Source organism: Bacillus rossius, chromosome 2 (assembly GCF_032445375.1).
Source record: "Bacillus rossius redtenbacheri isolate Brsri chromosome 2, Brsri_v3, whole genome shotgun sequence".
Taxonomy (NCBI): Eukaryota; Metazoa; Arthropoda; class Insecta; order Phasmatodea; family Bacillidae; genus Bacillus; species Bacillus rossius.
In genome coordinates this window covers 56,025,809-56,049,924 of record NC_086331.1, presented here as the reverse complement: position 1 = coordinate 56,049,924, position 24,116 = coordinate 56,025,809, and the positions used below count along the sequence as shown (strand labels likewise).

Below are 24,116 nucleotides of genomic sequence, written 5' to 3'. Positions count from 1 at the left end.
AACGAGGATAGGAATGCAGGGACGTAAACGGCAGACATCATGATGTCAATATAACTAGCGAAAATTAATATAACCTCTTATTCCCACTAGTTTCAACTATGGTTGTTCAAACAGACGTATCTTTGTTGTTGTATTAGTATCAAAGTATAATGTTGTCCAAAGTAATGTGACTAACTGTGTTGTCCAGTCCTGAAATGTTGATTAAAAACTGCTCGCATTTGAAGTTACTGATTTGTGTTTCAAGGGTTAACGTCTTTGTATCCATCAGAAAACGGACTCATCACCCTTTCTTTTTTTCAAAAAGGTTAAAGATTAGTGGTGAGAAACACCTCCCAGTATTCTGATATCCACGTAGGGCCTTACGGATTTCATGAATCAGTTTAGATATTGATCCCATAAAATTCACCTCCATTCCCCTTCTCATCATCCATCATATTCATTTCATTATCACTTTTCGCATTTCCACTTTCCTTTCACATCCATAATTACAGTTGACGCTGGATTAGAAAGTCGACGGCCGTAACAGTATTATTTGTATACACAAATAAAGTGTGGTTAGTAACAGGAACAGCTCAAAAACAGTATAATGACTCTCTTAAACACTAAATGTTATTAAGTCAAAACATTATAGTTATGATGCTTAGTCGCTACAGCAGTGGCAAATATTATTTTGAAACACAAATTATGATCTATAGATGTGTTTTTGGCATTGTTTTCTTGAATAGTCCAAACCATGCTTACATTACATCTGACAACCCGTACAAAGTGTAAAAACAAATGTAACTAGAATTTTTTATTTATTTCTATTGGCCTACACCACAAATGCTGGATGGTATATCTAAACATAACATTTTTTAAATATTATCTTGTTATGTATGAAGAAACCAAAAAAAAATATTTCAAATTTGCATGATTATTAAGTTTTACATTAGATTATATGTTATAATTTTTATATGTAATTTATATTAAATCTATTATTTTCAAACTTCTGTCAAATTATTTACTCTAAACATTCTCGTACTTAAAATGTTACTAAATATGTATTTGTTTTGCCCAATCATTAAACTAAAATAAGACTATTTAATTGTGAATTGCGCACGAGATCTTTACAAAATTGTTTTGCTGTGATTTGATTGGCTGTCTTTCTACTACTATAACATGGTTACTAGACGTAGTAATGAATGCATTTTATTGCACGTAATAGTTCAGTGAACAAAAATAATTATTGAACAATGTACTATGCATAATTTTCCACTTAAATGATTAATTTAGCAGTTTTTTCTCAATTAAATGAAAATTCAAATAAATTATGTATTTGTTTAAACCACGAAGTTTAAAAATATAAAGTATAATTTGGTTTTCTCAGTTACAATGATAAGACCAAAAGTATGGTTCCCAGTTTTAAAAATTACCCAGTAAGTTTAGGTTACGAAGTATTTACGGTTCACAAATTCTATTTTAATGGCCGTTATTTCCATCATATTTGTATTTATATTTTTTTATTTAATTATTAAATTCAGTATATGTACATTTTTGGTTAGAGATTGTTTCAAATATTATAAGCTAATTTTTTAGATCATAATTTTCCATTGGTTTTAGTTGGAAAAATGCTTTTTTTCCTGGTGTGTATTTTATATCATACATACAATTTATTTTTCACGATAATTTTTGTTGTTAAATTAACGTACTTTGCAGAAATTCCACATGTTGATAAATAAACAAGGTTATAAAAGTTTAGTATTTTAAGTCACCGATAGAAAGCACTCGTGTGTTCTAGATGGTTATTCATCTCCCCCATGCAGTCAGTCAGAATTATGTAGGCACTGAATAAACAGGGTGTCTACAAGTCACGAAAGTCCCGAAAGTAACGAAAAAGTAATGAATTTTGATGCGAGGTCACGAAGTCACTAAAAAGTCACGGAATTCAATACAAGCTCACGAAAAAAATTTTTATTGACGTATTTTCATGTGTAGGTATTTATTGGACACTAAGTGACTGTGTAATTGGCACAGCCGTATTTTTCTTTCTTTAGTATGTTTGGCCTGCTATAGAAGAACAAAGTGCTGAAATAAGATACCATGAAACGCAGTGGTGAAATTCAATGCTATATCAAGCTGATTGTCGTGCTATGTTCGTTTTAATGTTTCGTTTTTTAGGACACAGGCCGTACGAGTCTAGCATTGCCTGACGTATGAAAAGTCTCGTATTTGTACGAGGATTCAGAGGTTTTCAAACCATACATGTTACAGTACACTAGTATGTACAACTTGTTACGATAACGATGCTTTACGCCTCCGCGTCCATATAAGTATAGAAAATACACAATCTCTCATTAGCAGAGCTGCCAACCATTACGGATTTAACACCGAATTACGGAATTACGGAACATCGCTGTTTTATTACGGAAACGAGACTTTGTGCTGCATGGTAACGGAGAAAATTCCGTTTCTGCTGTGCGTGTTTCGTGAACGCAGTTTGAATACATCGCTTGGTTGCGCAAATAACGGAACTAGTAAGTGTGCGCATGTACTGTCGAAATAAGTGGATTAATTCTCGTGTTTTGAAATAATAATGGGATGGTATTACGTCCGTTGTACGATACAACTAGTACATATTCTCAAACTTTTCGTTTGAAGGCTACTTACATCACGATAATTTTTTACGGTACTTTGGCTAACCTGTGTTTTAATTTATTGCTTGAAAGCCATTTTTTTCATCATAGTGTTTTTGTCGTGTATACAGACGTGAAATTTTTTTATGTTTTTCGATAGTGTTGTGTTCTTCAGTGCCGGTTGTAGAAATGAATCGCGTGACAGAAAAATGTGTATCTGGGGGGAAAAAACATGCAATTCTTCAGAACTTTCGACTTAAATATTGAAAAGTATGGCCATGCTTGTTGTCTTCAAATGTTTGGAACGCCATGCGTTTTGTATGTATGCACGTGTGACTTTTCGATTGCACATGGTAGAAGGGATGACTGTAGACGGCATATAAATCAAAGAAACATGCGGGTCATTTTATAGCCATGATGAGCAATAAATCTATATCGTCCTTTTTTTGCTACATCTGAAGAAACGAAAGTAACGAATGCAGGGTTATTGTTTACAAGTCCTTGTGTTTGTCTTTTGTTGTTTGTTTACATGACAGTTCTTATCCAATTAGGATAAAAGAAGCAAATAAGACAGTTTTTCTAAAGTTTAACTTTGAATACTTTTAATTGAAGATTCAAAATTTCCAGTAAAATTGACATTTCTTACATATTCAGTTTGTATTGTTCAAAAAGTTTTTTTTTCGATTCATTAATTTGCATTATATTCATATACATAGGCCTATATTTTTCTTTTTTCTTTTGCTTATTAATGTCCTTGTTTTATTTTGTGTGTGTGTGTCATAATGCCTCAGGAAAAATTTATCGTGCATGATTTACGCGTACTTTTTTCATATAATTGTAATTACTGATGGGTGTGATTTGAGGTAGGCAGCTCTGCATTAGGATAACATGTCCTTTTAAATTTTGGTGGTCATTGGTAGTTTTTAGGCATAAATGTTAAGCCTAATGTGTATGCTTTTTTGTAAAAGTGTCAATTAGTTTAGTCAATAGTACAAAGTAAAAAAAAATCCGAAAAAAATGTTGCCATTTAGGTCAGTAAAGGTCACTGAAAATCACTAAAAAGTCACTAAAAAGTCACTAAAATTGATTTTGTCACTTCTGTAGACACCCTGATAAAATACTGTATGAAAACCTTCACCACAAACACGCAACTTAAAAACATCCTAACTTAGAAACATACAACTCAGAACTGTCATAATTTAAAAACACACAACACTGAAACATGTGACTTAGAAAAGTCATTGTTTAGAACTAGCAAAACTTTGAAACATGCAACTTAGAACTGTTATAACTTAGAAACAAAAACTGTTGAAAACCATGACTTAGAAACATCATAACTTATAAAGTCATAACTTATAACCATCACAACTTAGAAATACACCAATTATAACTATCATACCTTAGATCATTTTGTCTTTTGTGTTTCTAAGTAATGTGCTTCTAAGTTGTGTGTTTCTAAGTTATGACAGCAACCCCATAGTAGGTATTGTACACCACTTTTTTGCATTTTAATGGCATCTACCAAATCTCTCATGCACCTGTAGAATGCATCCCTTTTTTGTCCTCTCTCACAATTTCTTCCTTGTTTTTGCCCCTTCCCTCCAATACACTTCCTTGATACTTGAAGGGTTCTACGTGTGTTAACTCAACACCATATCAACACCATCTTATTCAATGCATCTCCTAACTCCTTTTTTTGTTTCTCATCATTTCCATTACTTTACTCTTTTTAGTGTTGAATCTCATACCACATTTCCTCACTTACTCGCTCCATGCTGTTATTTGCTCATGCACCTCACCTTCCTTTTCTCTCAATACCATCAAATCATTAGAAAATAGTAGTATTCACTCTTCACCTTCATCTTTCCTTCTCCAATATTTTCTTCCACTCTCTTCATAATTCTCTCCAACACTATAATAAATAGCAGTGTGGGGACAATGCACTACCCTGCTTCACTCCTTTGCTTGTTTACCATCTTTGTTATTCCTCTTCCAGTCCTCACTTTGCTTCTGTTTTCCTTATTCATGCTCCTCACTGTACTTATTAACTTTTCTTTAATCCTAGCTTCTTCATTAGCTTGAAAAATGCACTGTCATTTCCTGTGCCAGTCTGAGGTAGATATTCCTTTTGTCAAAAAAATTTTGTGGCAAAATATCTACAACTTAAGACTAAGAAAGTTTACTTTTCTCTGAGATACCAAATATTCAGGAATTTCAAAATTTTTCATCCAATGTCACAAGCCTATAACATTGACATGAATAAAGATATAAGCTTCAGGTGAATTTAAATAAACAGAGATAAAGAATATGATGGCCATTTTTTTTACATATAGCTGGCACCATTTCCATGGTGTACATTTTTCGCTCTAAGAAGTAGTAGTATTAGAGCTCAAGTGCAATTATTATATACAAAGTTCTATAACACTATTTCTCAATTCTGTTTTTCAAATCAAAACACTCAACTATTTTCTTGAAAATATTCTTTTTTTTTTTTGGTTTAATAAAGAAGTTTAAGAGTAATTGGTTACAGTTTCATAAAGCAATTCCAGCTACTAGCGAAAAACCCTGAAACACATTGGAGAACACAAAACTGATTTTTTGTTTTTTGTTTATGTAAAAGTTACAGCTTTGTTTAAAGGGTCAAATTATTATGAAACATATAGCATGACTAGAGAGGGTGAAAAATAGCATTTATTCTGGTCATTTATAGCATTAAATATTTACTTGTAGCATTTTTATAGCATTTATTACCAATATTATAGAATTTTATAAGCGCTTCACCAACCACAGGGACATAATTTTTTCTCAGTGTAGATGCTTGGGGTATGTCCCCAGAACCAGGAATGTACTTGTTGATGTATTCCCTTACAGCTGAATGATTGATTTTTCTAAGAGGGATATTAGCCTTGAGAAACATTTTCACAGTCTCTTAAATAAATTCCTTTTTCTCAATTTTTGCTTTTTTTTTTAATAATGCAGTGTGGTTGGTAATGTTACATGTCGTTTCCTGTCATCTTGCTCAGAAAATTGCTTGAGTCTGTCAATGTGACCCAATGTTTTAATATGTTTTTCCGACGTATCCTTTTTCTCCCAGTTGATGCAAAGGTTGCACGGCTTGCACATCAAAATATTCGTATCGCTAACATAAAAATTATGGCCCTTATATTCCGATGCGCGCAAATGTACGGAAACGGACTTGGTCCGCCCCATATTATCATAAACATGTTAAAACAATTACTGTATGGAAAAATGTGAGCACTTTATCAAAAATCCGCGCAAACTACACTTTGTTGACAAACAGCGTAAAAATCAACGGTAAAAACAAAGCAAAGGTTTACTGCACCGTATGTGTACTGTAGCACATAAGAGTAAATAAAGTAGCAAATGGCGATGGCGCTACGGAAATACATCAAGAATCGTCAATCAATATATCGAACCACGTAGTACCGTTGCCTACGAGATTCAACGACACTACTCGTACGAAGTAACTTCGATAATTTCATAGAGAGAATATACCGCGGCCATATTTTATTTCTCTCGTATTGTTTGTAAAGTTGTTGACAATGCCGAAAAAAGTGTTGGCAGCAATTCTTTGGCAACATGGTGGCGTGGTTTGTTTCTAGAGTAAATATTAGGGTTTGATTACATGTACGTGAAATATTAACATTTAAAATGTAAAATTTTCCATGAAAAATTATTGTAAAATGTATTTTTAATGTTAGTTTTGCCCGGCAAAGTGTTTATGAGACGTTTTTAGTGTCAATTCGCAGGAATATGGGATTTTCGCATTTAATCACATGTAATTAACGAGTCACATTAATTCGCGGCTATATCGTTTTTACGATTTTTCACCCTCTCTAAGCATGACACATTATGACAAACAAAATAAAAATAAAAAAATTACTCAGCACAGTCAAATAGAATGAAGAAAAATAATAAATTATTTTCCTTGCTGTGTTAACATGTTAACACACGTTATTTAAAAATAATCTCTAAATATAGTTAACATTTTTATAACTGAAATAATACTTTTTTTTTAATGTGTACATTTTTTAACAAAAGCATTATAACTGGAATTATTTTACTGTCCTTCCAAAATTTTAAATGAAACAAAAGAACACTTGTGCATCTGCTAGCCTAAAATATCAATTGTCTGACATTTTTAACTGATTTAATTTATTATTTTTATTTTTCCATAAAGCAGTAATTTAATTTAAGTTCAAACCAGTATCTGCTACTGCACTAGCCATTTTATGTGATAAAACTTGTGTTGTACCTTTATGCAGGTAGATTAAGGCTTTCTGAAATCTTCAACTGTGTTCCTGAGACCATGCTTGCTGATATATCACCAAATCGGAGACTTTATTAATGTGTTATAAAATATTTATTAACTCAAAGACTTTCAATTTTATGTGGCAGAAGAATTTCTTATTTTTTATGTGAAACTTGTTTATCCCTATTTGTACTAGATTTCACAGAGGAGAAGAAAAACTAAACACCTTCCTAAGCAAGAAGCATACAAGTGGTGAGAGTGAGGAAATGTTTTATAATTTTTCCGTTAAGTCATGGGCTCTAACAACGGGTACTCCTTAAACATTTTTCACAATTGCATGTTGCAGTGCAACACGTTGCGCCTGACATCATCCATCGTCAAATTTCTCCAGCCATTTCATAATGGAGCACTGTATTATGACTCGTGGCGACTGACACGTTAATGCTCCTCAATTAAGCTTTGGCTGTTCGGTCATAACTACAAGAATATACAAACAGAAAATAATGACAATTGAAGGAAAATATCACTTCACTTTTCAATAAACTTTGCCACAATAATATGTTAATTTATAGTACTATCAGTGTGTCTACAAACAGTGATATCACATGGATATGATACTATGAATTTCATACCTTAACTGTTTGAACTTTTCTTAGCGAAAAAAGTAGGTAAGCTGTTCCTTTTTTCTGCTCTGATGCTGGTGATGTGTGTGAAAACAAAGGTGTAACACTCAGATGTTGATCGCCAGTGTAAACACTCTGCTTGACTATTAAGTGTCGTGATGCATCATTGTATAAACTGCTTTAGGGTATACTTTATAAATACTATGTATAATTGTCCACCTATAGTAGGTATCCATAAATGTAGTTTATTTCATCTATTGTATATTTTTGAATGGAAACATAGTTCCCTTTTTTATTCTCAATCTTTACCTCACCATTGCATCAGTGACTATTCAAGATGCAGATTAGAGATTTTGTGTGCTTAACTACCTCTAGTCTATAGTGCATATTGATGTGTATGTATTTCAATACTCATACATAATTGCACATTAATTCATGGTTATGCATAATAAGTATACAAATTTATGTTTTTTGTAAGAATTTCTGAGTAAACATCCTTATCATCTGATGATTTCATTTACAAACAGCATGGTCATAGTTATAAGAATGTTCACAGTTCTTACAGTGGATTATTGTTTAAGATTATAAATTATATAGTATAGGTTGAAAAAATAACAAAAATACTATTTAGTTTTTCTTATTTAAAAGATTGTATGATTTTGCTATAAAAAAGCCATTTACCATTTATTTTTGGCTTAAAATTTATTGTTATTGACATGGTTTGATCTTGTTCATGTTAGCTAATGTTTTGATGCAATGGTATTTTATTTTCAAGATTCTAGTGAACGATTCAGTGTTGGAATGGCCATCTTAAACCTGGTTATCCGTCCAGTAACATTTCTGGTGTTCTACCGCACGTACGCAGATAGGGCTGAAGCAGTCGGAACTGGAATATCTAACCTTTTTGGTAAGTGAATGTTTCGTAAAGACTGAAACCAATATATGCTATGAATATTGGTTCAATATGGAAATGACATTTCCTCTTTGTGATTTGCATTATGTTTGTATTATAAAGTATAAATGTTTAAGTTTTATTGCCTATTAACTATATTTATGAGAGTGTTTATGTTGATTGTATCATAGGGTATCAGATTTCATCAGATGCAATTTTTTTGTACTGATTATCAAATAGCTAAGCAAAATGATGAAGCAAAGAAAAAAATCATGTTTTTGCAAAATTGAAACGATTAAGAACTTTAAATCACAAAGAATGAATCTCTTAGTTAAATACATCAAATACAGTAAAATTCTGTAAGATGTTTTTCAAGGGACTGGATGATAAAAACTTATTAACAGGGAAATCTTCTAAAAAGGGAAATAGTACAGAACAGTTGCTACAAAATAAAATGATTAAAATGTCATACTTAGGTTTTGCGATGTTTGTTGATCTTTCTCTTTTAAATTTTGGTCACTTGTGGGGATTCCATTACCATAAATATTTGTTGTTGGTTAAAACTCTCGCATTACTTTTAAATGTTTATTATGGAATTAAGTTATTATTCAGAATATTGAATTACCTTTTAAGTTACCATAGAAACCACACATTGGAGACCCTCATAGGCCCTGGTGCAACCTGTACAGTATTTGCCTCTCTCATTTTATTTTTTATCAGTAGACACCTGTGGTCCTTGGGTCTAGCGGAATCATTGCACATTTTGATGGGAAAAAAATAAAAACTGTGACAGAATTTGCCTTAGTTGCGTGGAATTGCGTAGGCTGTTGTCCCAAGCTCTCTGTACAATGACGCACAGGTGGTAAATAGATCCAGCGGATAGAGCTAACTTCAACACAGTTAGCATTCTTGGTACTAGTGTTAAACTCTGTTGTAATGTTTTTGCAGCATTCTTTAATTTTGCTTCACGGGTATTACAAAATTTATAAATATATTTAGTACAATTCTTTGTTCTAAATACATGTATCTAAATATACTAGATAATAAATATTTCATTTATGGATTAACTCTGAATAATAACATGTTTACCACGATGGACCGGAAAATAAATGGTCAATGCAATGGCTACCGATCAAAGCTGTTTTGTTTCCAGCGGTGAAGCGCCATAAACATTTTGGTCAAGGATGATTGAAATTAGTGCCATGCTGGAAAGATTATAAACAAAATGTATTGAAAATTGCTAAGGAAGCACGCTACAAATTCTCGCCTTGTAAATAAACTTTTTATTTTTATTGCAATAACACCATCATTCAGAACCAATTCTTTTCATCTCCCCCCCCCCCCCCCCCCCCCCCCGGCTCCCTCCAATCGCGTAGATGATTTTCCCTGACTTTTTGTACTCAAGGCACAATTTTTTATATCCTTAGCTATTTTTACTCATTTAAAGGTTTTTTCCCAGCAGGTGTAGACGATCGCTACCGCAAACCTTTGGCAATCATTGCAACGTCTTCTTACAGAAAAACAAAATCACAAAGCTCAATCAACATGCAAGATGTCTGTCGTTCCTTTAAGCAGTAGCAGGTCAACCAATCTTGAAGCTTGAAGGAACCTGTTTTTTATGCAGCGTTGCCATGCGACGTTGTCAAGTATTGAATCAGCTTCGTACCGTGATTTTTCAACAAACGTTTTACAAAAAATTGTACACAATTTAAATACAAAAATGGAAATCATAGCAAGTTGAGTAAACTAAAATGTTCATCATTACGTCCACCATATATAATTTTTGCCACATTGCTCAGCAAGCAATGAAACTGAATTAGTTCCTCAAATTGCTGTAGGTTGCATCACGTGTCATGTGTTATGCTATCAGGCCAGTGGTTTATTTTTGTTGTGTATTCATTAGACATTATGCCTCGAATGAGGGAAATGGTGTACAGATGGAACAACAGCCTCACAAAGGATACAAATGTAAGCAGATGATTGGTCGAAAAATATATCGTAACAGCGTGCTGCGTGCAGCAAAGGTTATGATGGTCAGTGGCACACCCAGGGGGGGGGGTGGTTTGGGGGGTTTAAACCCCCTCCGAAAATGTGAAGAAAAAATCTAGAATGGAAAAAGTAAAAACATTCCCTGTCCCAGCAAAATAGGTACGATGGTCTATGGGCAGCACTCAATCTACCAAACTTTGTGAGATGTTTTCACGTCAGCGTATACATTATGGTGTCGCCAGCCTACTATGCTTACCCCTGCAGCGCCTAGCAATCTCTACCCGGCACCCCCTCCTCTAATCGTTATCCCTTGCTTTGTTAGTCGATGCTGTTTCATTTTCTCTTACTCAGTCTGTTTTCGGCTACCGTGTAACATTACCGAAGATTGTGGGGACTGGGCAGTGTTCTTCTTCGCGAGTTTTAGAACTGATGTTGATAGTGAGTGCTGTATCAGAATGTCTAAACGTAAGCATGGTTTCAATTTACTGAACTACTTCTCCAAACGACCAAAGCCAGGAACTAGTTATGATTCTGAACATGAAGGTAAGCGGCTTGCAGGGAATTGATAGATTTCTCTCATTTGTGTGTCAGCTACTATACTGTATTTCAAGTAATTGTCCATTTTTTTATGTTGCTCTCCGAGAAAAGTGCCTGTAAACAAACAGGAGAGCACAGGCCCTGTTTTTTATTTTTATTATTATTTAAGAAGCCGGGAAGTATTAGGATTAAGCACCACTACCACAACAATGGAGAGGGCGGATGTCTTTCTCGGTAGAGAATCGTCAAAACACGGACAACTTACATGAAACACAGTAAACCTGCAGTTCATGATGATGGGTAGATCCGTGGCAGGAATGCAGGTTGGACAGAGGCACTTGTGATATCACGTGGCTCTAGTCGCCAGACAGCATACATTACTGTGCAATACAAAAACATGAATTCACATTTCTAGACGAATAATTCCTACCACAGTGCAGGCACGACCCAATGATTGCGTGCATGTCTTCACAAGTATCTCGCGATGAGTAAACAACTGTTGCCCTGCGCACATTTACCAGGAAATGGTCTGTCAGTACAGAAGCCAGTCACCAACTCACCTGTGTCCAAGAGCGTCGCCAGCCGATAACCTGGGGGGGGGGGGGGGCGGGGGGCAAGTTGATATATGGAGCCATGCTTTAACAGTAGATTATAGCAGCGCAGACGGAATACTTGGAATGGAATAAGTGAAATCATTCGAGTTTCGACGTACGAGACTTGCTTGATCGTTCAAACCAATCATATTGCCTTGTCGTGAATAATAGTTTTTTAGTAGTGTTTTTTAATAGTGTACCATGAACATTTCATTTAGCATGTCTGCAATATGTATCATCAACTGTATTTGACAGAACTGATGCAGCATTGTTAAATATGAGGCTTTCGTTTCCTGGAAGGACAGACGGAACATTAGAACAACTCTATTTTCATAATTCCTTCAAATGCAGTGACACAATTCTTTTACTGATGCTGTGTATTATTTATTTACTTTGCTATGTATTATACTAGATTAGATTTAGACAAAAAAAGAGAATTCCTGAAAATTAGAGACTTCCAAAATTACTATAACCAGTAAAATATTTATAATATACAGGGTGTCTACAGGTCACGGAAGTCACCAAAAAGTAACTAAAATGAAGCGCTGGTCATGGAAGTACCGAAAAAGTGGCGCAATTGTTGTGGAAGTCACGGATTAATGTTTATTTACCCATCGTACGTAACGTTTCGATACAAATCGATAGTTTGCGGGTGTAGAAATCGACATATGCGCATCGATAGTCTCGCGGAAGCAGACGTTGATATCTTCTAATCGATAGTGCTTTCCTGTTTGCTGTTTCCTTTGTCTTCGAAACACGGATGTTAGGATTTGTACGTAGATTTGTAATGGCTGCCGACTTGTGTTGTGTAAAGTGGCATGGAATTTACTAATTATAACGTCATGTAGTTGTAATTCTTGTGAATATAAAACCGGAAAGAAAACGTTTTCGTTTGTGTGCCAGTTAACTGAGTTTATAGTAAAAACGTTCCGTGCGTTATTTACCAGTAAATCGATGTGTGCTTTTCTAATTAATCGCCACTGAAACGTTTTAGCACGTGGTACTAAATATAGATCGGCCAAAAGGTGTTTTCTGTAATTGGTGCAAAATATTTCTTGACTTTTATGTATCATGTGCTATTTAGGAACATGGAAGAGTTTGTTGTAACAAAAAGTTACAGTTAATTATTTACTTAAGTTCTGGAAATTCTGATTGACACGTCTTCACGTGTTTATGTATTTATATGTGTGAAATATAAAAGAAATGCCTGGAAAGTGCAGTTTCCAAGATCAGTGGTTCAAAATGCCTTGCGCAATAGAAGGAAATTGGACGTCTTGGCTTAGGCCTGTAGAAAAGTCACAATACAAAGCTTATTGCACTATTTGTAGAAGCGACTTTGGTATTTCCCATGGTGGTGTATACTGTGTTAAAGTTCATGAAAAGGGGAAAAAACATGTTCAGAAACTCCTGGAAATCTCTAAAGGTAAGCAAACATTACTGCAATTTTCTAAGAAAAATGATGCTCCATCTGTGTTGGCAACAGGCACTTCACCAATGAACACTGAAACACAGAATGACTGTTCTAGCGGAACAACTAATAGTGATACTAAAAGAACTGAATGTGCAGGTACTTCTGGCATAGGCCTAGGCAATTTCATTTTGAAGGATGACGTAGCAAAGGCAGAAATTGTTTGGGCTTTAAATAAAGTAGTTACTCATGGGTCTTCACGTGGCTCAGGATCAAGTTCTGAACTGTTTCCGTACATGTTCCCCGATAGTTTGATTGCAAAAAATTTCATGATGCAAAAGGACAAATTGTCCTATGTTATTACTTATGGTCTTGGACCTTATTTTCAAAGTAAACTTGTAGATGAAGTAAAAAATGCAAATTTTTTTGCTATTTCCCTCGATGAAAGTTTAAATAAAATTAGTCAGAAAGGTCAAATGGATCTGATTGTACGTTTCTGGGATGAAGATTGCAATGCAGTTGTGACCAAGTACCTGACATCAACATTTCTTCAACGAGCAACAGCAAAAGATTTGTTGGAAACTTTCACAACTACTATGGCCAATCTAGGTTTGCCCCTAAATCACATTTTGCAAGTATCTGTTGATGGGCCTAACGTGAACTTTAAGTTTTTACGTGACTTGCAAGGCAGTATTGGTAACGAGCTGGATGGAAATGGAAAGCCTTTTGATACTGGAACATGCCCTTTACATGTTGTGCAAGGGGCTTATAAAACATCACACACTACAGTAGGATGGAAAATTAGAGATGGGTCGAGTCTTGGTTTATCGAGTCGAGCCGAGCAGACTGCATCAAACGAGATTACTTGATTGTGACAATGCAGCTGTTAAAGATGCTATAGAGACATATGATTGGAGGTCTCAAAAATTGGATGCCCTTGTTTTGGAATTAATTTCTATGGCGAAGGTGGACAATGCTGCCCTGATTCAGTTTTGCAAGAAGATTTTAGTTATGTTTCATGGCAATGCTGCAGTTGAGAGGGGGTTTTCAGTGAACAGAGAATGTCTGGTAGAAAACTTGTCGGAAGCCTCTTTGATAGCACAGAGATGTGTGTATGATTCTGTTCATTCAGAAGGTGGAGTTAAAAATGTCCAAATCACTAAAAAAATGATCCATTCTGTAAGGAATGCATCTGCCAGGAGACAGGAAGCACTCAGGATGAAAAACATGAAGAAAGATGAGGAAGTAGAAGCAAAGAGGAAAGCCAAGTCAGAACTGAAGGAACTGCAAGCTACAAAACGCAGGATGTTAGAAATGCATAAGGAGGAAATGACCAGCATGGAGGATAGGATAACATTTTTGAAAAAGCAGGCTTAAAATTATGAATTATGTTTCTATCCATATCCACAGTGCAGAAACACATAGGCCTACAAATTTAAATATTAACTGTCAGTGTTTTTTGGCCAGTGTTGAAATTGTGGTCTTGTATAACAACTGCTAACACCCGGGACTATTAAAAGGTAAGCACATAAAACTGTGTAATATTTTTTAGTATATTTTGTTGCTTTTTCGTTATTTTCAATAGTGTATGTTATTACATAGTCAATAAGTTGCATTAAAAATATTCCTTTTTTCTGTGTGGTATAATGTGAAACGTTTCTGAAAACTTTTTACCTAAAAATGAAACGTGTAATTCGAAGTATCAACTTTTCTTGAAAAGGTCACCAAAAGGTCACCAAAAAGTCACCAAATTAATTTTTTTGTTGCCTGTAGACACCCTGATATATTACCTTTAAAGTGTGTAATGTGCGAACTTTAACACATAGTGTAAAAAATTGTAGTTACTTCATTTCTCCTTTCCTTTGGCTTCGGGCCTTCAGTAGTAAAGATTGGTGATCGCTGATCAGTGTTATTGTATTATTACATTTGTAGTCTGCTACCGTGAATTACTTTAATTTTTTTACAAATTAGTTTGTGTTATATAAAAACTAAGAATTGTTTGTGCACTACGTTTATCTCAATTTTTGTATTATTTTGGACTGTATTTCTGCAGTTTTAACTAGACATTATATGTGTGAATTTTATACCCTTTGTTTTACTCGTAGAGTGAACTTAATTTGTGTGTGTGAATGCAGTAAAAAGCAAACCATCATTGTCAGTGATTTAAGTTGCAGAGAATGTGGATTATAATGCATGCTATGATTCTCATGGTATTAAAGTAATACTGATTTTGAGCGTACAAGACCCTGGGTTTGATAAAGGTATCTTTGTTTGATTCTTGTCTAAAACAAAATTTAGTACCGTACTAAAAATTATTTTTTCTACCAGCACTATATTCAATAATTAGATACAAAAACTTCTTAAATAGCACAAATTTTCACCTAGAAATCCCAATTTTCCCGGAAGAGTACCCCCCTCTTTATTTTTGAAACCGGTGTTCCTTCATAAAAAAAACTAACTTAAAACACCCCCTGAAAAAATTCCTGGGTGCGCCTCTGATGATGGTCATGTTTTTTATGGTTTATTTTATAAAAAAAAAATTGTCGAAAAGTTAAACTACAAATAAAGTTTAAGAGTGTAAAGATTAGCTTACATTTTTTTATTCCTAAAATCATGAATGTTATATGTGGGAAGCATCTATCTATAAACACAAATGTTTTGAATAAGAAAAATTAACATAGGAATATATGGAAGTGATCAAGAGACTAATTATTAAAATGTTATAAACAGGAAAGTGAGTTTTACTGTATTACCATTATTAGCACACAGTTGTTTACATTTTGGTTCCAGTATTTTGTGGTTTATGTAAAATTTACACACACTTACCAGACATCTAAAATAAAATACAGTAAAACCCTGTTACAATGTGTTTCAAGGGACTGGTTGCTAAAAACTTCTTAACAGACATATGGTTTAACTCAAAAATACACTTACCAATTATCATCGGCATGCTGGAAAAACTATACCTACAATTTTATCAGTAAATTGAATTATTTAAAATGAATTTAATTCAAAAGCACAATAAAATAAATTATCAAAACACTATAGCAAGAAAACTAACAATCTCCATTTTGAAAAATTCTTCATCAGAGTTGTTTGTTTTAATACATTTTCGTACTGACGCATCACAAAATTGTCCATTTCCTATAAACTCTTCCTCGCACTATCTAGAAAATTTGGTGTTTCATGAATGAATAACCTCAGATTGTCTAGGTGGTCAAGAGCTTCAGAGTAAGTTGGCATGGAAGTGGAATCACTATCTCTGACACCATTGCCAGTCTCATCCTCAGCTAAATCTTTGTGTTGTGCACATAAATCTTCAATGGTTTGTGGCTCACATGGTTGAACTGTCATCAACTGAGACATAATTTTCAAATTGCATGAAAAATTTAGTTGCTCTTGAAGAGTTTTCCAATTTGCACTGCAAGTAGAAGCACATGCAATTGGTTTACTGTCCTCACATGCTTCTTCAGGAAAAATATTGTTAACTTGTTGAGCACCAAAGCCTGCTTTTCTGAAGCAATTGCTAATGATGGTTGATTCAAGCATTTCCCAAGAAGCAACAAGAAATTGTATGGTGTCCAGGATGTTGATTTTATAACCACTCATTTTGGTACTCTTCATTCTTATGTTGTAACACAAGGCGCTTATGAAAATGCTGTTTCAGAATTGTTATAATTCCCTGGTCCATGGGTTTTAGCCTGGATGTTGAATTTTGTGGAAAAAATTTAATCTGGATATTTCTAAGGTTGGATATTTCCATGGGATGAGCAGGGCAGATCCATGAAAAGCAAAATTTTCAGATTTCTGCACCCCATCTTTGCATCCAGCGCTCTCACATATTCTTCAAAAATGCTACCGGTCATCCACACAGGCTTGTTTGCATACTTGCACGGTAATGTTTTTATCTTGTTAAAATACTGTGTTTTTTTTTTCCTATTACCAGCAATGGTATCTTTTCAGTGCCATCCATGTTGGCACCCAATAACTTTGTCACTCTTTCCTTACTTTTTTGTTTGCCTCCATGGCATGTTTCACCTTTTAAAACAAAGGTTTTGTCCAGAAGCATGTTAAAAAACAGACCAAATTCATCAACATTGAATACATTTTTTGGTTCAAAGTCCATTATAATTGCGGGAAACTTTGTGTTTATCCAAGTCTGGACAGTATCATCACCTACACTCTCAGATTCCCCACCTACAGTTCTATAGACAATTCCCACTCTGTTCTTTAATCTGTTGAGCCAGCCATTTGAAACATAAAATTCAAAACCCAGGTTATGTACTATTTGTACAGCTTTCTCTCTTAAAATTTGGCCATTTGTCGGAATTCCAAGTGCCCTCTGTTTTTTAAACCATGCCAAGAGTAAAATTTCAACTTATTCATATCCACCAATCTTCATACTTTTACACTTTAACAAAAAATTATTAGCCATAAGTTGGTCTTGCATCATCATGATTCCGTTCGAAGTAAATGGTGGCATCTCGAGTTTTTTGCAATACTCACTCTTGGTATCAAAGGATTTGCAACTTATGATGTTATTTTCAGTTTTTCTTCAAACTATAACGTCTTCTGTTCAATGGGTCCTCCACTACTTGTAGATGCCATTATGCACTGTTTTCCACAACACTAAACATTGATTATGCTTGATAACCTTAAAATCACACCTAAAAAGATCACAAACCTAAAAAACTAATAATAACTGGTGGTAGATATGGTTTTTTATATATTCGTCATGTGTGATAAATCGAATAGGGGAAATGGCATGCATATAGAACAGGCTCTCTGTCCATACAAATGCAAGCAGATGATTGGTTGAAAAATACACTTGTAACAGCGTGGGGCGTCTAGCACCGGTTTCGAAGTTCATGCGCATTTCTCATTTGTCAGCTGTTCTGCTTTGAATAGGGGTATTGGGGTGCAGATGGAACTGCCTCTCAGTCTATACAAATGCAAGCAGATGATTGGTCGAAAAATACACTTGTAACAGCATGCGGTGTCCGGCAAAGATTTCAGCTGTCTTGTGCAAGTTCAAATTATTTCGTTATTGTTGGGAAATAAGTTAATTTTTAAAAATTAACAATAAATGTACTTTTAAAGTTAAAAGATAAACATTATTTAATATATATTTCCATAAATGCTGAATGTTGTATGCGGGAAGCATCTATTAACACAAACATTATGAATGAGAAAAATTAACATGGCCATATAGGGAAGTGATCAAGAGAATAATTTTGTGACCTTAATAAGCTGGAAAACATATGCGGGAATGTCTTAAATGAGTTTTACTGTACTTATATCACTGGGCAAGGTCTGCACTTGATAGGCTCAGTGAATCCTGCATGCCTGCATGCCTACATACTTTTTTCAGCTGACAGTTCATACAAGCCTTATCATAAAAAATAATGAATGCTTTTGATTTGTGGGTGATTTCAAGATGTGAAATTTATTTCTATAGATTGTTGAGTAAAAGTGCTGATTAATAAATCATGTCAAATGACTGTTGGAAGATTTTTTCAATCTCAGCTAGCTGTTTTGAAACAGGAACCGAAGGTGCCAGTCCATTTAATTGTGGCATTAAATAATATTATAGTATGTAGCAGTGATATGTCATAGTAGGGGAGGGGGTATGTATCACTCGAAGAAAACTCACATTTCATAATCAATATCATATGAATGTTATTTATAACTTGGTAAGAGGTAAACCATCTTTAAAATATTACATTATTTAACCTTAAGCAATTAAAGTGAAAATTTTTGTGAAATTTTCTGAGTGAAAATTAAGAGGGAAATTAGAAGTGATTTCTTATGACTAGTGTAGTGAAACAGTGCTGCTGCCACCATCACCACCACTGCCTCCTCAAGAAGGCAGTGGTAGAGTGGAAGATGACGAGCCACATGCGTGCTCGCTCCCCCGTATGAGTTCTGGAACGGGTGACTCAGAACTCATACGGGGGAACAAGTGTGCTTGCTTGGCTAACTCTGCTCCTCCCAGAAGTTCTCTCAACATTAAGTGGGATGAGTATCATGTTTTAACTAGATGATTTTTCCAGCAAGATTTAAATATTTTATGTATAAAAAAAAACATTTCCGAGGATATACACTGTTTATTATTGATGACTATGACTGCAAAATAAAACTAGGCTTTCGGCAACAGATAAAATCTACAGTAGTTATCACAGTTTTGATTTATTTAAATTTGTTAAAACACTTATATATTTAACTTCAGAACTTGATTCCCAGCTACTTCACCAACTTCCCATTGGTGCGATGCTCTCTTTTGACACCTATATCTTCGAACCCAACCCAAGTTCTGATCCGAATCCTTCTTTATGGATGGGGGATGAAGAGCTAGCATACCATAAACTCCCATGGGGCTGTGGGGGTGGGTTGCGAAGTTATAGTGACACGTACGGACAAACCACCCTTACATTTAGTATGTATATTGACAATTCATGAAATAATTTTTTGAATTGTAATCATTGGTTTTATTGACATTTTGCTCATACTTTACCAGGCCAGAATGCCATACTGTAGAACAGACTGAAAAATTAGCAAAGTAAACCATTCTAATCCTTCTTCAGATAATGTAGATCTTAGTTCAATGAATTAATACACAATTTTATGAATTTAGTTTGAAAGATAAGAAAAATGTTTGTCCCATTTTAGAAAAGAGTCTAGCACAATACCCAAGGTTTTCATATCCTGTGCTCTTTCTATAACACTACATTATTCACATTTAATTCTTGTTTCATTACATATATGGAATTTAAGTTCATGTTCACTAAGCTGACTAGAAATGTTTGCAAGAAAGTAATATATTTGGTTTTGGCTATATTTAGAGAAAGAAAATTATTGTCTAATACATCTTTAATTTTTTTTAGTTAATTATTAACCATTTCAAATACAAAAGGCCAATTTTCAGAAGAAAATAAAATTCCAGTATCATCTGCATAAGAATCTGTCTGTTCCTCTATGTTAATATTACATAAATAATTTATATATACCAGAAACAAAATTGGCCCAATAATACTTCCCTCTAGACTCCTTTATTTATATTTAGGGAGTCTCCTAATTTACAATTTATTTTTTCTCTGAGACCTACCATCCAATCTGAACCAAGTGTTTGCCGAACCTATTATTCCTACTTTATCCAATTTAAGTTTTTGTGAGACTGAATCAAAAGCCTTACCAAAATCTAACATTACACCAACACATTTTTTTTATATTATTCAATGTCTTTGTGCACAAAGTTTGCAACTTTGCTTAAAGCATCTCTTATATTTTACTTAAACCTTTTCTGAACTCATATTGATATACAGACAGTAATTTGTTGTGATCTAAAATTATGTGAATTGTTTTTCAATACATTTTACTTAAATGTTTGACATGTTACTTAATGTTGAGCTTGGTCTAAAATTTGAAAATGCAGAGTTAAACACTCCCCCCCCCCCCTTCCCCCCCCCCCCCCCCCCCCCAACATCAAATTATGTAAGGTATAACAAAATTGCTCTTTCAGCCGTTTAGGTAGTTTAGGTAATTTCCCCAAATGTAAACTTAAATTTGCTATATGAGCTATAGGTTTGCACAACTTGTATTTGTGTTATTTCAGTATGTTAATACTAATCTTTTCAGGACCCAACAGATAGGATTATCTCATTTCAGAAATATTAGATTGTATGTAGGAGCTAAAAGTAACTTCACAAGTTTTTTCTTAACTTAATAATTGGGGACTTATAAATAGACTTATTTTTAAAGATTTCTGAAGTCCTAACATTTCCAACATTATTTCCAACATTTGTTAAATATTTATACAGAGTGTTTGCAGCTTTTTTAGATTTTGACTTGGCAATTAGTATGTTGTTATTTATTGAAACAGTTTTAATATCAACCTTTTCATTTGAGCCAGAAACCTCAATAATTTTTATTTTTTTTTTTTTAGAATTATTTTGTGCTTCATAAATTTTTGTTTTATAGTAATTTTCTGTAATTATTAATATAAGAGATGGTTATAGTTGACACAAATGACATACATAAACTTAAATAGAGTGCTAATAGTACAGTAACATAACTCTAGGTAGATAATATTATCCTCTAAAATTTCTTCAATCACTTGAGTTTGGATCGATTTTTAAGAACTTGACTCAACTCTACTAAAAAGTTATGAAGTGTGGACTCTACTTGGCTCGACTTGGAGGTATTATTACTAAACTGGGGTTGACTCTGCCCAAAAATTTACAAACTCACCCATCTCTGATTTAATACACAATTTTAGGATTTTATTATAAGAACATGAGGTAAAATTTTTATATCAAAATTTGAACATATCGTGTGTTTTGCAAGAGACCTTTGACAAATTATATTTTAGCTAATAATAGTCGCAAATGAATTATAATTTTATTGTGTAACACTGCAGCATAAACGTCATTACTATTTTTAATTTTTTCAGTTGCATGGTCTACACAAGTTTATGGGAAAAGTTTTATGCGTGTATATTTGTTTATACAATATGTCAAGTTCTCTTAACTAGAATATTCAAATATTTTTCTGTATATTTATTGTAAATGGTCTTACATATATCTATATTGTTACAAGTATAATGTGGGGAGAAAACTGGGTTCATAATGTATAGCCCAATTAATTGGTTCAGTTTTATTTATTACTGTTGTCTACACTATAAATTTAATTACTGCATTCAATATATCTGTCCACAACAATTAATCTTACACTGATCATTGAAACATTAACACTTTCCACTGGAGCTTGGCTCGACAGTGGCTTCCTGTCCTGTCCGCCTCTGTCTGCTTCCTTCGCACACTCATCCATGCTGTGCTACAGCAGAGTCCTCAACTATCATTTGTCGCACTCGACTATCTCACCAAGCCTTCTCGCAGGTATCGCCTTTCGATAGGTTCGGTTCGCTCACCAAGGGCCACTTGCCCTCTTCACCTCTTGCTGATCGCACAGGTATCACCAGTACCACTCCTCGAGGGGGAGACACTCTCCGCTACTCTGCTTTTTGCTCTTCGCTCGGAACTCCAGCTTCCTTCTCGAAGGGACGAGAGCGACTGTGACATGTCGTGCCATCCCGGACCGACCCGACACCTGAAACATCCAGTACAGTAATGCTTGTTCACGCCACTCCTCGTGGCAGCCTCTGTAAGCCTGGAATTCCCAGGCCGCCCGAGGCAGGACAGTGCAGGGAGCGGAGAGGGTTGGGTAGCAAGGACTCTTGTAATCCAGCCAAGCATGCATGCCTTACGTCAATGAATGGTGTGACATTCTTTAAACTGCTGGGCTTTCACCTGTCGTAGCATCCCACGTAACCTCAATGGGGGGCATTGACGTTAATGAAAACACCACAAACTGTGAAAATCCTAGACATGTCAGGATCATTTAAATTTACCATACTGTGTTATTATGGATAATTAATAACAATTTACATTAGTAGTAATAAAAAAATATTAAATGAGATAATTTAGCAAACATATTGTCAATAATAACCAACATTTATAAGTGGAATTGAAAAGGGTTAGAAAAATAGAAAAAGATTGTGGATAAACAAAGAACATACAAATATCGGATTGGTGCTGACTCTAATTATTGGCCTTTTAAAATAAAATATGAACAAACGTGTTAACAACACACATTCAACCATAATTGAGTATTAATAATTGGTGACGATCTCGCCTATAACTAGTTATGTACCTACAAACAGGTTAATTATCAACATTAGGTAAGGACAAAATATTTAAATAGTTGATTAAAAATTTTTGAAGTTATACTTCTTTAGGCGCGTTACGAAAAAATTATGAGAGTGAAATTTTAAGATGCGCGCGCATCACTGTAACACAAAATTAACAGGTTGAAGCTGCGCGCACACCATGTGACAACATTTTCACAGAAAGATGGCGGACCCACGTGTATGAACATAAACCCACATTAGGGGACATACCAAACGTATTGGTGTGCCTAATGAAACTCTATGATAGTGAAATTACCATGGAATTTATTTTGGTAAACTAAAAAAGTCATAGAGTAAATTTCAAGGTTTAAAAAAAAAAACACATTATTTTGGTATTACATCAAATATAATACACATTTTCCTCTTAACCTTCTGTCAGAGCAGTGGTTATACAGCGCGGTCAATATGCTGAAGGGCCGTGGTTCAAAACTGGGCGGTAGGTTTTTTTTACTTTTTTTGAAGTTATACTTCTTTAGGCGCGTTATGAAAAAATGATGAGAGTGAAATTTTAAGATGCGCACGCATCACTGTAACACAAAATTAACAGGTTGAAGCTGCCCGCTAAACCGCTCATTAAGTCTCGAAAAAAAGCTACCAATAAAATAGAAATAGAACCTCTATTAGTTGTCGCCACTGATAACTGTTTTCATATTTATAATATTTATCCACATGTTTCTAGTTTCTTCATTCACAACACGTGTTTTAGTTTCATACAAGTGTGAATTATATATGTGCTAATAAATTATATTCCGTAGTGATTTAAATTGAATATTTTGATTAATATTATTTAATATTCATAAATATTAGTAAAATAAATTGTACATTTATATTTTTTCAAGTGCTCCAATATAATTGAGGTTAACTATCAGTATGTATATTTATTGATATAAATTAAAATATTATTTTTTAATATAATTAATACTAAATATTATTAAATTATTAATGTTAAATATTTATTATTGGTTATTTAATATTTATAAAATAAAGAAATAAATTTAATAAAACATTTAATAAAAAATTTGTGATAAAAATAAAAATCGAACATAAAATTTAAATATTAATTTTTAATATTTATTATTAAATTGAATAATAATAAATATTTATAAAAATAAATCAACAAATTTAATGAAAACTTTTTGTTAAAAATGAAAAGTGAATATTAAATTAAGAAAATAATAAATATTAAAAAAATTAATAAACTAAATTAAATTTTTGAATTTATTAATAAATTTATTTATTTTCTTTTAAAATATTAAATAATCAATAATAAATAATTTAAATTAAGAATCTTATAATATTTAGTACAAATTATGTCATACATATTTATTATTCTCTAAATTTTATTTATTTAATTTTTCAAATTTAAACTGAACTTTATTGACTGTGTTGACTATCTTTTTCCAGCCCTTTTATTATTTTATTGTAATTAATTATTTGCATGCAA

At 33.7% G+C, this 24,116-nt stretch overlaps 1 protein-coding gene across 1 annotated transcript in view; it reads left to right on the top strand.

The window, feature by feature from the left end:
• Nucleotides 1-24,116, top strand: part of LOC134529302 (type-1 angiotensin II receptor-associated protein) — a 73,011-nt gene that overhangs the window by 28,665 nt on the left and 20,230 nt on the right. The window contains exon 6 of the mRNA XM_063363211.1: nt 8,284-8,415. Within this exon, the coding sequence (XP_063219281.1) occupies nt 8,284-8,415 (132 nt within the window). The remainder of the gene's footprint in view (nt 1-8,283; nt 8,416-24,116) is intronic.